The sequence below is a fragment of the Heterocephalus glaber genome, unplaced genomic scaffold (genome assembly GCF_053883595.1).
Source record: "Heterocephalus glaber isolate CG9 unplaced genomic scaffold, H.glaber_assembly_v1.0 deba00001687, whole genome shotgun sequence".
Classification (NCBI taxonomy): Eukaryota; Metazoa; Chordata; class Mammalia; order Rodentia; family Bathyergidae; genus Heterocephalus; species Heterocephalus glaber.
Window position 1 is genome coordinate 23,509,479 of NW_028258412.1, and position 17,772 is coordinate 23,527,250.

At 61.9% G+C, this 17,772-nt stretch overlaps 1 protein-coding gene across 29 annotated transcripts in view; it reads right to left on the reverse strand.

Moving 5' to 3' along the window:
- Ncor2 (nuclear receptor corepressor 2) overlaps positions 1–17,772 on the reverse strand; it is a 125,190-nt gene that overhangs the window by 18,803 nt on the left and 88,615 nt on the right. For 26 of the 29 annotated variants that reach the window (XM_087198248.1, XM_087198246.1, XM_087198251.1 and 23 more), the window contains 8 exons: positions 15,354–15,501; positions 13,213–13,263; positions 11,954–12,584; positions 4,655–4,775; positions 3,987–4,155; positions 1,435–1,599; positions 446–585; positions 71–173 (listed from right to left, as the gene is read on the reverse strand). In XM_087198248.1, the coding sequence (XP_087054374.1) occupies positions 71–173; positions 446–585; positions 1,435–1,599; positions 3,987–4,155; positions 4,655–4,775; positions 11,954–12,584; positions 13,213–13,263; positions 15,354–15,501 (1,528 nt within the window). The remainder of the gene's footprint in view (positions 1–70; positions 174–445; positions 586–1,434; positions 1,600–3,986; positions 4,156–4,654; positions 4,776–11,953; positions 12,585–13,212; positions 13,264–15,353; positions 15,502–17,772) is intronic. The other 3 variants (XM_087198261.1, XM_087198252.1, XM_087198268.1) reach the window with 1 other exon arrangement.

Below are 17,772 nucleotides of genomic sequence, written 5' to 3' on the forward strand. Positions count from 1 at the left end.
CCAGCTGTGCCCGAGTCCACCCCCAACCCCACACGGGCAGCCGGAGCCACTTGGGACCCCAGGTCCTCACCCAGCTTCTTGGGGTCCATGGTGAGGGGCAGCCCCATGGTGATGGGACCCACCGGGGCCTTGGCGTGCTCGGAGTAGGGGACGTGAAGCTGGACCGACATTCCCTGTGGGCAGAGGCAGGTCACAGCGCCCGCCGCACTCGACCACAGGGCAGCCAGCGGGACCCAGCCAGAAGCACACGAGAACGTGCTGGCCAGAGCGGGAGCTAGAGCTGGGCTCTGTGCCTGCTGCCTTGTTTCATGGGAGCCCAGGAGGTGAAGCCACTTGCCTCAGGCCACACAGCCTGGTCCCAGAGCCCTCGCTCCCCGGGATGGCCCATGTCCGGCTCCAATGGCTCAGAGGCAGCAGCCAGCTGCGCACGGTGACGCCTGCTCACCTGGGAGACGGCACACATCTGCCGCTCAAGGACACCAGGGTGCTTGGCAGAAGAGATGAGGGGCGGTGGGTTGGAGATGGTGGGCGGGCGCGGGGGGCCGGGCCGGGCACCGTCGTGCACACCCAGGGGCAGCGGGTGACCTGCAGGGCACAGGGCTGTCTGCAGGGGACCATGCATCGTCCCCCCACGGCCGCTAGGGGCGCTCTGCACACATTTCTGCACCCAGCCCAGGGGCCAGGTTCCCATTCAGACCCAGGGCCCCTGGCACCTCCTCCACCCACTCCACTGCTCAGGCCCTGTGCAGCCCTCCAAACCCATGTCCCTGTTCTCAACTTCACCCCTCAGGAGTCAACTGTCCTCATGGCAGCCAAAGAGATCTCTTCAGAAGTCTGCAGCTCACACCCTCCTCCTGCTGTGAACTATCGATGGCTCCCTACTGTGTTCAGGGTAGTGTGACCCCCGACATGGCTCCTGAGCTCCCTATAATGGGCCCCTGTGGCTGCCCCCAAGCCACTGTCATGACAGCCTGGTTGGGTCCTCAAGCTTCACCCACTCCTTCCTGCCTCTGGGCCTTTGCACATGCCGTCCCCCCACTGGGCGTGCCTTTCCTGTCCTCGGGGCTCCCCAGGCACCTTCTTCACCTGGGTCAGCCCTGGCCAAGCCCAGCAGGCCTGGAGAACCCAGGACACCCTCAGACCTGGCCTCGTAGCACAGGCATTGGGCACCAACTGTTTGTCCTGGCTCAGAAGCACACGGGGAGAGATCCTAGAGCTGATGGGCCAGATGATCTACTGGGGGCGGGGGGCTAAGGTTTTCAGAAACCTGCAGAGCTAATGCATGTGAGGCAGTAGGGAGCCAATGGGGTGCCTGAGCCTGGGACAGCAGGTGAGCATCTGTCTCCTGAGCAGGGCAGGCAATGGGAGAGAAAAACTCAGAGGTGCTGTGGGCCTGTGTGTGGTCGCCCAGGAGCCCAGTCAGCAGTCACTCACCAGGGGGAGCGTAGGAGAAGGCAGAGGGGTCCGGGGCGTGCGGGGAGGCCTTGATCACCTCACGAGGGGGCATGGGGAAGGGCAGGCCCGCTGTCCAGCAGGGCAGCTCCACGGGCAGCTTCTGGCCCTCAGCCGCGAAGGCCGGGAAGAACGTGGGCTTCTCTGCTGGGCACACGAGGTGGGCGGGAGGTCAGGTGGTGCCTGGCTGCCCCTGAGGACCCCACAGCCCCGCCAACCCAGGATGGGGTCCCGGCTGCAGCCTGGAGGCCTTCGATGGCCTGGGTGCTGCCCATGTCCCTGTGATGCCCCAAAAGACACAGGAACTGACACGAGAGTCTTGGTTGCCCCTGAGGATGCTGGACCAGAGGTGCAGACTTGTCTCAGCCAACATGCACACGTGTCGGGGCCTGAACCCAACTGGCTCTCTGGTGCCACTACAAGCATGGGCTTGTCCACCCTCCGCCGCCTCCAGGAAACGACCTCGATGCCCCAGTCTGACAAACGGAAGCTGAGCAGGTCCACCCATCGGGCCAGGCCAGGCCTGCACTGCCACGGGAAGGGCAGGGGTGTGCCAACCTTCGCCCTCGGGCCTGGGGAGTCCCATGGGGTCTGCGGCTAACAGCTGTCCCCTGCCTGGAGGCTGCCCAGGAGGACCACACTGGGGAAAAGCCGGCTGAGAGGTGGGCACAGACACCGACTGGGAAGAACAGCGCTTCGGCCCCAGGACCAGGTTCCTGAGCCACCTCCAGGGAACCAAACACCCCTGTGGGGTGAGGCAGGAGAGCATGGAGATCCACTGGCAAGGCCCCTGGGCTGCCCCTGAACTTGTGCTGGCAGTGGCAGGTGCAGGGCTGATGGTGTGGGGATCCATGCTCCCTGCCGGCCCCCAGGGGAAGTGGCCGTACTGCAAAGCCTGGCAGCTCCGGGACCCGGCCTGTGTGCTCAGGCACGAGGGGCCTCAGGGGTGGACAGGCATCAAGGCCAGGCAGCTGGGAACCTGAGGGGCAGGCAGCTTGTTCCTCCGCAGGTCCCAGAGGAGCCCAAGGGATCAGCGTGGCAGAGCCGGGGCACATGGGAGCCAGGTGGGCTCTTCCTGAGAGCAGAGAGGCAGCGCTGGGTGTCAGGGTCATGCTCCCGGGGCCTGTGCAAAGCAGGCCATGTGACAAAGGCTCTGGTGCCTGAAGCCAGGTGCACTGGCCCCACGGAGAGTGAGGCCAGGAAACAGCGCGGACCCACCCACACTGATGTTCCAGGCCCCTCGCCAGCTCGGAAACCAAGGGCTGCAGGCTCCCATTCCCTGTGTGTGGCTGGCCCTGCAGCCGCTGGCTGGCCCCAGGCGGTCCTGGCTGGGTTTGGAGCCCACACCCCCACCTCCCGCTGTCCTGCAGTGTCCTTCTGAGCCCTATGTCTCCCCACAGGGGCTCTGCGAAGCCCACCCCTTGCTGGGGTGTCACAGCCCAGCAGCTGCACCTCGGAAATGAACTCTGAATCCATCCCCTCCTCCCACCACCTGCAAAGTCCTGGCTGCCTCTGTCGCTGCCTGGGAATAGCGCTGGGCCTTCCGCTTCTACACTCAGTCCCTGAGGTCCTCTCAGTTTGACAGGAACCAGAGCGAGGTTTCCGAGACGGATCAGATTGCGCCCCCCGCCCCACGCACACCTAAAAGCCTTCCAGCAGCGGGGGTCCTCTCCTCCTGACCTGAAACCCTCTCTCCTACAGCCCATGAGGCCTGGCACCATCTGGCCCCACTTCCTTCTCTGACCTCTGCCACCCCATCAGCACCTCCCCATAACCCAAGCCACCTCTTCCCCAGGGCCTCTGCACATACTGTGCGGGCTGCACAGAGCACCAGCTGCCTTCTTCCCACGCTTCCTGCCCTGCCCAAAGCCCCCTGTGCCTGCCATTGCCCAGGGCCCGAATCTCTACTGCCCAGGTAGGGCTGGGCCAACATGGGTGTCCCGGCCCAGTGGCCTTGGGCTACCCTAGGTGCTGCGAAAATGCCTGTGTGGAAGGCCTCAGACCTCCTGCAGCAGGCGAGGAGCCGTTTGGGGACAGCTCTGCTCTCTGTCCTGGGACAAGTGTTCAACTGCTGGAACCCAGAGGCCCTGTTGCCCTTGGATGCCTGCAACGGCTGGCAGGAGCCTGGGCAGCTCCGGTGGGGATGCCGTGTGCCAACAGCACTGGCCATATGCCAGGCTGACCCAGGCAGGTAACTGCTGGGGACGCGAGCTTGGGGTGCCTTGGGACCAGGGGGCCAGAAATGGGCGGCCCTGGGGCCAGCACCTGGGGCAGAGCTCCACCCAGTGACAGGAGGGCTGCTGGCATCACCCCAGGGGCCCCAGGAGGAAGCCACTTCCGGTCACCACCAGCCCCAGAAGCCCTGTATGGACGGCCTCGCTGAGCCACGCTTCCTGGGCAGGGCAGATCCACCAGAGGCCACGGGGCCCCACTGCAGACCAGATGCCACCCCCACCGTGCACCACAGCCCTGCTGGCCTCCCGCCTTGGGCTTGGCCGGGCGATGGCCTGATGCCAGCCCGCCTGTTCACTCACCCTCCTTCTCGGTGGGGGGTGCGGGGCTCCTGCTGCTGCCCCGGGGGCTGCTGCTGGGCTGCTGGGAGGCGCCGCTCTCGGCCTGCAGGTGCTGCGGGGCTGGAGGGGCCGCAGGAGCCAGCAGAGGGGCTGCTGCATCCTCCTGGGAGGGCTCATGGGCCTTGGTGACCTGTTGGAGGGAGCCGGTGCAGACGGCATCCAGGGTCACAGATGTGGCCCTGGGCGATGGGCCCAGGGCAGCCAGGGACTCCGGTCACCAGTGGGGCCAAGGGTCCTGGCACAGGGAGTCACCCACCTCAGAAAGGGGCTCATCCTAGCTGCCCAGCTCCGGCCCTGTGCCCCAAATCCCTTGGAGGACTCAGAGCTGCCGGGGTCCTGAAAGGTGCCCCTCAAAGGGTCCCCCACAGGCCCAGGATCAGAACTGGGGGCTCCCACACATCCGGCTGAGGTGCTGTTACACCCCAGGGGACTTCCTGACTCCTCCTCTCCCCCTGGTCAGGGGGCTCAGGAGCCCACTGGGGGTGTACGAGAGAGAAGACCCTGCCCCTCCGGCTTCCTTCGCTGCCCTGCCCCGCCCGTCCCGAGGAGACTTCTCCAGGAAGCAGGTGCCAGCGCAGAGCAGCCATAGATACAGTCCCCAGCCCACCCTGCTGTACCCCAACACTCACGATGGGGGGGATGGCGGCTGCACGCTGCTTCAGCTGCTTCAGGTCCAGCGGTTTCTGGGGTGAAGCGCTGGCCCTGGGGTCACCGGCTGGAGTGAGGAGGCTGGGCCTTGGGGACAGCAGCCTGCAGGGAGAGGCACGTCAGGCCAGATCCCGCCTTTGGCAGATTCGGGATGAGCAGGACGCCCTGGGGCAGGGCCCAGCCTGTCACCATGGCCCTCAACCGGTGCAGGACAGAGGCCCCAAGAGGGGGGGTGAGCGTCCAGGGCCCCCCAGCCAAGGCTGAGGGATTGACTGGAAAGCGCAGACTCCTCCAGGCCCCACCTGCCCCGCTAGGGCCCAAATGGCCTCCGACCCAGCCAGGGGCCCGGAAGCCAGGCATGGTCGGGGCCAGGCCAGGATCCAAAGTCCCCAGATGGCCACGGGTGGGAAGATCCCGGAGAAGCCAGAGCCGGCACCTAAACCACAGGCCTCCAGGAGCGGACCGGCCGCCGCCAAAGACTCAAGCAGACAGAGGCGGAGGGGAGATTCCGGGAGACAGGGCAGGGCTGTGGCCACAGAGCCAACTCAACCCCACTACAGGGACCGGGCAGCAGGGAGCCATGCCCCGCAATGGAATCCCTTGTCCTTGTGCCCCACGTGAGACGGAAGCAGAGGGCCACAGACTTCCTGTGCCCTAGCGGGCACAGAGACAGCACTGCCACCTGCCGCTGAGGACCCCCCAGGGCCACAGCGGCTGCCACCTTCAGGAAACCACAGAGATTTCCAGGAACTCCCCACGCAGGCACAGTGACTCCACCAGGGGACACAGAACCTGGACTCTGCCCCAGGGCCCTGAGCAGTCGGCTCAGAGACCGACACTGGGCAGGACAGCAGCCAGGGGCCTGGAACCCGACCAGAGGGCACAGCTGAGGGAGGCACCGACCACACACACTGACGACACACACCAACGGCAGCCACAGACACTGCTCTGAGGCAGGCACGGCGACGACAGGGACACAGCTCAGGCCGTCTGTGCAGAGCCCAGGCCGCCTCCTGGAGGATGGGGCAGGGCTGACGCAGGGTGTGCAGAGCCCTGCGGGTGCCCGCCCTCCTCTCTCTGCCGTGGCAGGATCGAGGCATGTGACAGGCCATCGCTGCGGGTACCGGCCCCCCACCCCCACCTGCCACATGCTCGGCTGAGCGGGAGCAGCAGGCAGCCGGGTGACGCCTGCTGAGTCTGCCCACGGCCTGCAGGTGGGGCCGGACGGAGGAAGGTCACCCTGACCCCCACATGCTGCCAGCCCCTGCCCACCTGCTTCCCTCCTCCTTCTGCTGCTGTCCAGATTCAGCTCTGCCAGGAGCACCCTGAGCCTGCGCTTGGCTGCACGCTGTGCCTCCTGGCTCTCCAGCCTCCTGCTACACTTGCCCCCCTCTGGCCAAGTGCCCCAAGCTGGGGCCACCGGAGGCGCCATCCCTGTCCTGGACCTGGAGGCTTAGGTAGCACCTTCTCCTCCCCCACTCACTGTGCTCCCTGTACCCTGGCAGGCGCTGCAGCCCTGCATCTGACAGGGAACCTGACAACTACGCCGGAAGACAGGTGGAGAGTACACTCCCCAGCCATCCCTGCAAGCTGCCATTAAGCCAGCTCCACAGCCAGATGAGGATCCAGGCAAGAGCGAGAACCACAGGCCTAGCTCTCTAACAAGTATCGATTTGAAAATCCTCCACAAGGTACTGGTAAACAGTGCAGCAAATCATCAAAAAGATCATAAACCAGGACCAAGCAGGCTTCATCCCAGGGATGTAGGTGGTTCAGCACATGCAAACCAATAAACGTGTGACAAGAGTCATACAAACATCTCATAGACACAGAAAACGCCTCTGGCAAAATCCAACGTCCATTTACGATTAAAAAAAAAATCAAACACTGAAGAAAACAGGTATACAAGGACCTTACCTCAATCCAGTAAAAGCCATTTATGACCAACCCACTGACAACATTGTACTACATGGGGAAAACTGTAAGCCTTCCCTTTAAAATCAGAACCAAGTCAAAGATGCCCTCTGTCACCATTCCTGTTCAACCTAGCACGAGACATTGGTCAGAGCAATTAGGCAAGAAAAAGAAATAAAAGGGATACGTACAGGAAAGGAAGAACGTCAAGTTACCATGATTTGCAGATGACATGATCCTCTACACAGAAGAACGCAAAAAATGCACCAAAAGACTCACTGAATAACCAAATTCAGCAAAAGAGAAAGATACAAAAATCAATACACAAAAACCAAAACACTCTTGTACACCAATAATGAACCTACTGAGGAAGAGATTAGGGGGAATGCCATTCACAATAGCACCAAGAAAAATGATATACTCAGGAATTAACGTAAAAGTGAAAGATCTCTACAATAAGGACTATAGTACTCTGAAAAAAGAAATCAAAGAGGACATCAGAAAAGGGAAAGCTATCCCCTGTTCCTGGATAGGCAGAACCAAAAGCTGATACACAGATTTAATGCAGTACCAATCAAAATTCCAACAGCATTCTTCACAGAACTGGAGAAAACTACCCTGAAATTCATACAGAACCAGAATAGCAAAAGCAATCCTGGGTAACAAGAGCAAAGTAGGAGGCATCACAATCCCCAAGTTATACTATAAAGCTACAGTGATTAAAACAGCATGATACCGACACAAAAACAGACCTGAGGATCAATGAAACACAACAGAAGATGCAGAAACAACCCCAAGCACATTCAACCATCTGATCTTTGACAAAGGGGCCAAAACCACACACCAGAGGACAGACAGCCTCTTTAATAAACAGTGCTGAGAAAACTGGCTGTCCACGTGCAGAAGGTTGAGTCTAGACCATGTATTTCTCCATGTACTCAAGTAAAATCAAAACGGACCAAAGACCTCAATGTTAAAACAGATACATTAAACCTGCAGAAAATAAAATAGGTGAAACACTTGAAGTCACAGGTGTAGGCAAGGACTTTCTGAAAAGAACCCAGCTGCACAGGAAATAGCACCAAGAATCAACAAATGACATCACAGCAAATTAAAAAGCTGCACAGAAAATAATCAGCCAACAGAATGAAGAGACAACCCACAGAACGGGGAAAAAAATTGCCAGCTTCTCCTCACATCAAGAATATAAAAGGGGGCCCAGGGATTTAGCTCAGTGGTCCCACCACCTGCCTTGCAATTGCAAGGGCCCAAGTTCAATCCCTGGGACCAAAAAAAAAAAAAAAAAAAAAAAAAAAAAATATATATATATATATATATATATATATATATATATATATATGTGTGTGTGTGTATATATATATATATGTAAATATATATATATGGAACTGAAAAAATTAGATTCCCCCAAAGTAAAGACCCAATGAAAAAGTGGGCAAACAAGATGAATAGATGCTTTACAGAATTAGTATAAATGGCCAATAAATACATGAAGAAATGCTCAACATCTCTAGCCATTAGAGAAATGCAAATTAAAACAACACTGAGATTCCACGTCACTGCAGAAAAAATGGCTATCATAAAATAATGACAGATGTCGGTGAGGCTGTGGCAAAAAAGGAGCCCATCTACACTGTTGGTGAGAAGGTAAACTAGTACACCACTGTGGAAATCAGTGTGGAGGCTCCTCCAAAAAACTAAAACCAGAAATCCCATTTGACCCAGCTATTCCCTGTCTTGGTATCTTCTGGAGAGTTCAAGACGTCATATTATAGGGATCCATGGACACCTACGTTTATAAAAACAATTCATAACAGCTAAACGTTGAAAGCAGTCTCGGTCCATCAATAGATGAAGAGATAAAGAAAACACGATATTTACACACCATGGAATACTACTCTGCCAAAAAGAAGGATAAACTTGACTCATCTGTAGAAAGTGGATGCACCCTGAGACCACAATGTTAAGTGAAATAAATCAGACATACAAGCTTAAATGTTGCATGGTTTCTCTTACATGAGAAGCCCAAATTGGAAATAAAAAGCAAAATAAAAGACAGGTAGGGCAGTAAGGAGACAGCTTTATCAAATGGGAAGGGCCCGAGAGATGGAGGGAAGAGAGAGCAGAGGGAAAGCAAAGAGAACTAAGACCACTATGAGTGTGCACCAACCCCACGGTGTCATCACCGTACCCTACAAACGTGGACTTTTTAAAATGAAAAATAAAATAATGGAAAAAAATGTTTTAAAGAGAGATGGAGGCCCGAGGGTTCAGCCGCCGCATGGGCAGAAGGAAAGCAGGAAGGCATCACTGACCAGGCCACCTGACCAAGCAAGAGGACAGAGCCGGGCGGGAGGCCCAGGGACCCACGGCAGCCCAGGGAGGTGAGCTCAGCAGTGCGTGCGCCCCGCTCCTGCCACACTGAGCACGGAGAGGCGCAGCCGGCAGAGCGAGCTGTCCAAGGAGCGGCTGTATTTTCCTATGAACGGTAAAAACAGGAACACGCTCTATTTCCTATGTGTGTAAAAGCGCAAAAGCACTAAAATACAAATCTCTAAGTTGAGATTCAAACTCGTGCCTGCGTGTAAATACGCCTCTACGGAGATATGAAGTCTATTTTTACAGCATGTTTAAAATAGTCCTTGCGTTGCCCCACAAGGACTGGGCACTGGGGCTGTCGATACAGGGCCTTAGTGCTCTCTTTCCTCAGTTTCCCAGGGGCTCCTCCCCCAAGCAGGAGGATGGTCAGATTGGCAGGGGCTGTGGGCAAGGCCTGCCTCTAACTCGCCACCACCAGCCACTTGGAGCCCAGGTCCCTTTCTATCCGAGACAAGGTCTTAATGTACTCCAGGCTGACTTTAAACTTGCTACAGGGCTTTGGGCTGGCCCAGAAATAGCAATCCTCCTGCCTCAGCCTCCTGAGTGCTGGGATTACAGGCATGCACCACCGTGCCTGGCTAGACCTCTCTTTAGTGAGTGCCTCCACAGTGGAGCAGAGCAGGAGGAGCCTGGGGCACGCGCAGCACAAGGCGGGGTACAGGAGGCCTCTGGTCCCAGCTGGGCCTCTCAGGGGTGAGGGGGAAGCACCCAGCACAGGGGTCCGGGTGCAAAGCCCAGGCCTGCGGGGCTGGAGTCCCAGGTGGTACGGTGGCCGGTGGAGGCCAAGAGTGCAGAGGAGCTGGCACTCAGAGCCTCACATCCCCAGGCGGCCCGGCCTCTCCTGCCCTCGCCCTTGCTCTCCGGGAAGACAGCTTTTATTTCCTCTCCAAAGGCCAGAGGGGAGGGGCTGGCAGGGCCTGGCACGGTGCCCGAGATGGAGCGGCTGGGCTGCCACCCACGCCGTGCTGCAGGTTCACCTCCTGGGGTAAGGGTATCTTGGTTTCCCCCCTGGAGAAAGGGAGGCAGGGGTACCACCCTGGGAAGGCCACACTGGCCCAGGAGGGTCAGCAGATACCCGCTGGGCACCCATGCACCTGCGTTGGGTTAACGAGGCTGTGCTGACACTGAACAGGGTGTCCTCGTTCAGCCCACTGGTGGGAAACTGAGGCCGGGAAGGGACTTTCCCAGGCTGCCTGCCAGGAAGTGCAGAGGCCCCTACTCTGGGACGCGGGATGGGGCGGGCAGGTGGCCAGGGACCCGCGATCAAAGCCTCTATCTCTGGTCACCTGCCAGGCTGACCCGGGCAGCGCCGCCTGGGGGGCCAGAGCGGGCGATGTTCTCCTGGAGTGTTGGCCAGAGGCCAGGCAAGCCCTGTCTTGCGCTGTCCGGGTCACAGAGTTCACTGGGCTGGGGTGTTGGGCGGGCAGCCAGGCCCTGGGGTTGCGGGGCCCACCCGTCCTGGGGCGCGCTCTGACGCATCTCGCTGTGTCCCCTGACGCCGCCTGGCCCTGCGCAGTGGCTGGTGCAGGGAAGGGGCAGGCTGTCTGCCAGGAAAGGGTCAGCCGGAGTCCAGCCCTGCTCCCCCGGAGGACGAGGCAGGCCCCAAGGCGGGGAGTGGTTGGGGCAGGCGGGCGTGGCGGCCAGGTGTCCTCACTCCTAGCCCAGGGCTGTGTCCCATGGGGGCTGCGCTGGACATCAGGACAGGGTGGACACACGCCAGACCCAGCTGGGAGGAAGGATGCGTCCCTGGACAGGGTGCTGGGGAGAGGCCAGAGGCTGCAAGCACCAGGCAGCACCTGGCTCTCTCCAGCGCTGCAGGCCTCGTGTGTCCTGGGCAGGATTCCACCTAGCAGCACTAGCTCAGCTTCGCACCAGGGCACGAACGTGGGTCCGTGAGGTCCCCAGCCAGCAGGGATGGGGTGGGGTGGCTCGCTAGACACACAGAACCTGGCTGGCCGCACTTGGAGCACTGCTGGGCTTTGAGAAACAGAGACTTGGGGCCCTGACAAACCTGCTGGCCCGGCTGTGTCCCCCGGGGCACAGGCCAAGGAGAGAGTCCCACCGGCGGGGGACATGCAGGTCACTTTGGGGTGAGGAACTCGGGGCCCCAGGCAGATGCAGGCAAAGGCAAGGGCTCCACCCAGAAAGAAAACAGAGCACACTGTTTAGAGTCAAAATAAGGGGATGCGCCTGCGCCTGCACCTGCACCTGCCTCTGGAACAGCCCGGCATGGTGCATGTGGGCAGGGCCGGGCCCTGTTCTCCCTCGGCCACCACACGCACCCAGTCAGGTGATGACCCGGGGAGCCCGAGTGGAAAACGGTTAAAATGTGGCACGCCCAGGCCAGGGCAGGGCCCACACCAAGCAGACGGGAGGAAAGGAAGAAACCCGAACAGGCTGGTGTGGGGTCGCCCAGCCGGCTTCTCCCAGGAGCACCCCGGCCTACTGTCCCCCCAGAGCCATGGCTGGAGGGGCTGGTGACAGAGCACCCAGTCTCAGATCTGCAGCTTTCCCTGGCCCCAGTGCCCCAACACCCAGCACCTCCGTTGTCATCCTGGGCACAACTGTGGTCACCTCCTGGCTGTGCACGCGGGGTCAGAGGCCGAGTCCCAGCCCAGCGCTCGGAGCCCCAAGGCTTCCCACTGCCCCAGACGGGAGAAGCGGCCCGCCTGGCCTGCAGCTCCGGAGCCAGGCCTGGCCACCTGGGGCCTCTGCACCTGCCACTCCCGGGTGCAGCGTGGAGGGCAGGATCGGGCCTCTCCGTCCATGCCCGACCTGGGACCCCAGCGCGGCCTTGTAAGGAAACAGGTGCCTACGGGTGTGACCGGTGAGAGGGCCCGGCCAGGCCTGCAACGGGCCGTCCGTCTCACAGGAAGGAGCCCGGACAGACACACGGGGAGAGGGCGCTGTGGCCCTGGGTGGTCCTGGGGCTTCCACGGACCTGGCTGTCCGGCTCTGGCCATGCTCACCTCCTTTTGTCGCCTCCCTCCGGCTCATCCACCTCATCGGCACTGCAAGTGGCGCTGGAATCGCTGTCCTGCGGGGCAGCTGAGCCCCTGGTGGCGGGGCCTTTGCCACTGGGGCCTTCCTTCTTCTCAGCCTTGAGCGGGCCCTCGGGCACCAGTGGAGCCTCGTCCATCGCCCCCTTGTCCTGGGCGCCCATGGGGCCCTCCGCTGTGCACTCGCTCTTGGCTAGCTCCTCGGGGGCTGCGTCGGCCTCCTGCATCTTCACCGGGGCCCCCGTCAGCTCCTCCGTGGGGGGCTTCGGCCCCTCCCCATCCTCAGCTGGGGGCACCATGGTGGACGCCTCCTCCTCCCCGTCCTCCTCCTTCTCCTCCTCCTCCTTGGGGACCATAGCAGTCGGTGCGGCGGGCGATGAGGGGACTGCTGGGGATGTGGGGGGGCCGCTGGCCTCAGGGCCTGGGGCAGACTCAGCAGGGGCTGGGGTGTCCTCTGGCGGCGGTGTGGGTGGCTGGGCAGGGGGCCCATCGGGGGCCGGGGCGGGCAGGGGCTGGGGTCCATTGAGCCCCGGCTCCCTGGCAGCATCAGCGGCTCGCGGGGAAGGGACGCTCTCGGTGTCCGAACTGTGGTTGACAGTGGCTGCCCAAGGCGAGAGACAGAGGGTAAGAAATGCAAACGCACCCCAGAAGAGCCCAAGGGCCACATGCCTGCTGCCTTGCCTGGCACCCAGCCCTGAGACTGAGCCCTGGTGGCACCAGGGGTGACCCACGGGGTGGCAGCTGGCAGGTTCCTGCGGCCGCACCCTCTTCTGGGGGTTCCCGCTCTCTCCCGGGCCTCACCCCGGGGCTGCTCAGAAGGGCTGCACACCGAGGGACACAAAGGCCATTCCTGGCCTCAGTTTCCCCGTCTGTAGTGCGGACAGAACCCTGGTCCTGCCCTGCTGGGCGGAGACAGGGAGCAGAGAGCAGGGGGCGTTGTGCCATCATCATGGCCACCAGGGACATGGCCCACCACACCCCTGGCTGGCTTTGGGGACGCAGGCCCCAGCCAGGGCAAGGGCACCCGGCTCCAGCCCTAAAACCCCCTCTGGCCTTGTCTTGGGGCTCAGTGTGCCCCCGTCTGTGAGATGCAGACACCCAGAAACCAGGTCACCAGGCAAGGTGGCGCAGGAGCAAGCTCCCGGGCCAAGCCCCGGAAGAGCGCAGGTGGCAGGTGCAGAGGGTTCTCCCGGGAGGGGCTGCCCACCCCGCCCCAACCAGATCCGTACCTGGGCCACTGCATTCCCCTCTGGGGACCTCGTTCCCGGGGGCCGGCAAGGCTGGAAGGAAGTTACAGAAGAGTCAGAGGCGTGAGGCAGCCAGCAGCATGGAGAGGGGAGGCTGGGGAGGGCCCGAGTCCTCACCCCATGCACAGGTGGGCAAGCCGAGGCACGGCGTGCGCAGGGTGCCCAAGGCCTCCCAGCAGGGACAAGGCAACATCCACCCTGGGGATCCTCAACCCTGGCCACCGGCCATCCCGCCCTGCTGGTGACAGCCATGTGGCTCCCGGGGTGGGGGTCTTGTCCAGGTCCCGTGGGTGGCAGGCGCTGACACCAGCTGTCAGGAGGCCCGTGGGGCGCCCAGGGGCTGACAGCTCAGGGACACTGCCACCCCTCAACACAGAGAAGGGAGGGCAGAGTTCGAGGACCACACGTGCTACGTGTGCCCGGACCCTGGCACGGGGCTGCAGACACAGCGGGCGCCGGAAACCCCGCAAGGACGGGAGAAAGGCAGAGGCCTCAAGGCCGCGTCCGCCCGGCGCCTCACCGCCACAGGGCCCCGGCCATCGGGTCTCGGCCCAGGGCACCCTGGGCAGGCAGGAGGGGTGGCCGGAGGGGTGACTGGGAGCCCCGCGTGTGGGCTGGGGACTCCCCGACCCCGGTTAGATACACACCCGCCGCGGCCCCACCGTCAGTGACCCTCCCGGCCCAGCCCGGCCCCTGCTCCTTCCCAGGTGTGACCCCACAGGGACAGGCGCTCACGGCGGCCCACTCCTTCAGCCCCTGACCCCTGCCCTTGGCTCCCATTCCTTCCAGACGAAAGGCCCGGTGGGGACCCCTTCGCCCGGCCCAGTCGCAGCCAGCGCAACCCCTGGCAGGAGGAATGGGCTCCAGAACCCAGGCCTGAGTTGACGATGCCAGCTGGGGGCCCCACCACCTATGTGCCCCAGAGATGGGGACCAGGAGGCGGACAGCACACAGCCCGCACGGCCAGGCCCAGTGTATCCCCCTTCACCACACGCAGGGGCCGGAGGGCCAACGCGGAGGCAGAGGCAGGGACACCTCGGCCTCCTTGGGGACAGGGTGGGACAAAGGTGGTCGGAGTGGCCACAGGGCCGGAGCCTGGGTTCAGACACCCCCAGCAGCCGGCTCTGTGAGGAGGTGCAGGAGTGACAATCTCCTCCCCCGGGCAGCTCCTCCTTCCACCAGCGGCACGGAGTGGCCGGGCCTCCCTCCCGCGCTGTCACCTTTCTCTCTCTCTAGCCGCCTGAGGGGGGCCTCTCGGGGACAGGGCCCACACTGGGTCTGACCCGGCCCTGAGCAGAGACGCTGACCTGCCTGGGCCTCCGGTACCCACATGGTCCATGGGGACAGTAGGCAAGGGGAGAGCACCACACATCACGTGATGTGCGTACTAGCTGTTCTGTTCCTATCAGTGAACTTGTAAATTAATCCTGGGCAAAACTATTTTCAAAGGTAAACTTTATAACTTGGTGTGGTGGTGCACGCCTGTGATCCCAGCACTTGGGAGGCTGAGGCAGGAGGATCGATGCAAGTTCTAGGCCAACCTGGGCTACACAGAGATCAAGAGCAGCTTGAACTGCACAATGAGACCCTGTCTCAAAAAAAAAAGAGCCGGGGATTTAGCTCAGTGGTTCCGGCGCCTGCCTCGCAAACGCAAGGTCCCAAGTTCGCTCCCCTAGTACCAAAAAAAAAAAAACGAGTGCATTCTTAGGCTCCAGTGGCACACATCTGGCATCTCAGCCCTCTAGGAGGCTGAGGCAGGGAGATCTCAAGTTCAAGCCAGCCTGGGCAACTTAGTGAAAAACCTGTCTCAAAATAAAAAAAGGGCTGGATGTGTCACTCAGGGCGAAGGTCTAGGTTCCAACCTCAGCGCCACAAGAGACCAGTTGTCAACAAGGCTGTCCTGGACCTATGGTCACTGGTGTGGGGGCTCAGGACAGTGTAGGCGTGACGCCCTCTGGAGAGGCTGATCTCGACTCCCGTCGTGGCTGCCACTGCCCCTCCCCTCATTCACACAGGTGATGCTCTCCCTTGGTGAGGGAGGCCCAGGTGGACTGGAGAACAGAGCTAAGAGGTCGCTTCCCACCCTCTCGCAGCCCGGTAGCTGCCCCTGCACCTGCCCTCACCTTCCACCTCCTCAGCCATCTCTTCCTCATTCCCACTGGCACCCGATGCCTCCATCTCCTCGTCCTCCACCACGGGTGGGAAGGCGGCCTCCTCGCTGGCTGTGGCTGGCGCTTTCTTCTTCTTCCTCCGTGCGTTCCTCTCCTTCTCCTGGGCACAGGACGGCAGGAGTGACTGCCGGGTCTGGGCTGCCTGCCCGGGGACTCCTCACGCCTCAGCAAGGCCTCGGAGGCCAAACATACAAATGGCTATTTTTACCCAGGACTTCATTCTCTGCCATGTCCTGGACACACCCTGGGCCCTCAACATCCCGGAGGCTGAGACTGCCCCAGCCCTGATGCCACCGTCAGCCCACACGCCTCACCAAGCTCCCCAGGACTGACCAGCCCTGAGAGAGGACTCTGGGTGGACAGAACAGTCAGAGGGCTTCCGTGGGGTGGTGACATAGAACTGAGCGTGCAAAGGCCCTGTGGTGTCAGTGACAGAGAACTGCAGAGCAAAGCCTTCCACACAGACTGTGGACAATAGCACCCTCCCTCAGGCCTCGGGCTGGGCAGCGTTTGTCAAGTGGCTTACTGAGCACCTCCCAGGCTCAGAGGCAGAGGCCGTGAAGGTGGACAGGTGAGGCAGAGTGTGCTGGGCTCAGCAGGGTACCAGGGTTTGCAGCAGGGAGTTGAGCCCCAGCATGGTGCACACCCCGCCTGGTCCAGGAAGGAGTCAGGGGCCCCAAGATGCCCAGGGGTGCCAACAGCCCTGGTAAACCCCAAATCCGTGACTGGTTGAGACCTTGGGGTGGCAGACATTTGCAGGCAGGGTGTCTGCCCGGAATCCAAGACACCTAACACAGCCCCCCTGTCCCGGGGTCCTGCAGGTGGGGACCCAGGCCCACGGGGCGGGGCCTCCCTGTCCTGTCCCTGCCTGGGACCTGCCCAGCACGGGAACCCTGCCCCTGGAGCCGCTGGCGCAGAAGGCAGCGGCTGTGGGTGTTGAGGGTGCACTGAGGGCTCCCCGTTCCGGATCTAGTTTAGGGGACAGGGCCTCAGGGGAGCCTGGCCAGGCGAGACACTGGTGGTGCAGCTGCCGCCGTGCAGCTGCCGCTTATGAACAAGCACCCACTGTGTGCTGCACATTCCCAAGTATTCACTCCTTGCATCTTGCTCTGCAAATGAGGGGTCACCCCAGCACTGGGAACAGAGCCCCAAGTCCCCCTCCCTCCGGCCCTGAGTGGCAGCAAGTGGGCCACCTCCTCTCCGAGATGCCGGCCCTGCCTGCCCAGCACCATCTGGGGAGCTCGCAAGGCTGCCTCTCACCTCTGCCCTCAGGGCATCTTCCCCGAGCTCCACCCCAACCAGGGAAGCCCCTCCCTCCGGGCCTCCTGAGCGCTTCCCACGCATTGCATTCCGGCCTTCCAGCCTCGCGGCACAGGCTGGGAGGACAACAGACAGGCAGACCAGGGCCGAGCCAGCCGGGCCCGGGGCGCAGATGTGAGGGCAACCTTTGGCCGCAGGAGGGGAGGCAGCCCAGGGCCGGTGCCCAGCAAACACGAGCCGGGCTCACTCCAACGCCCGGGCGGCCCAGGGCAAGGCAGGTGGGGACAGCACTGACCCTGCACCGCTGGAGGGGCCGCCAGGACTTCAGGATGCTGGGACCTGCCCTCCTGCCCGGGGGCACCGAATTCGGGGCTTTTCCTGCACCTGCCTGCAAGCCAGGTCACCCCGGTGCCCAGTGGCCCGGTGGGAGCTGACTTAGGGGGCCTGGCCCCTGCTCCCACAGCCTATGTGGTGCTCAGCGGAGCGAGACCCGACCGCACAGGCTTGTGGCACCCTGGTCTCCATCCCTCCTGGCCACACGGCCACCCGAGAGCTCAGCAGGGGGAACGGGGCGTCTTCCTGACCAGCCTGGCACTCTAATGCCTGCCACAGCTCCCAAGGTCCAGGGCAGCAATGCCCAGCAGGACCCTCTATGCCTCTGCCCTCCACACACCCAGCCCTGCCCCTGCAGACACCACAGGCACCCAACAGGGACTGCAGGACAATGGGGGTGCACCTCTGCCCACCCGCCTGCCGCCCTGACATGCCCACCCACCTCAGGCTGCAGTGGGCACCACCGGGGCTCGGGCTGCAGGGTGCTGGCGATGAGCCGCCCGCTCTAAGGACCTCACGCACATGACCCTCTGGGGGCCTCTCCCGGGCAACTCCTCACCACAGCTCGGCGGGGCCTGCCACACTCCGGGGAGGGGGGTGGTCTGTGCAGCGGCCAGGCGCAGGCGCAGGCAACAAGCCCGCACACCCCCCAGTCCCTCCGTCACGGGGCCTCGAATGGCTAAGCTACTGCTCTTTGCTCAGATCCAGAAACCGAGGGAGGCAGGCAAAAGCCACTGCCAGAGTCACATGGGCATCGAAGCGGCAGGCTGAAGCTCAA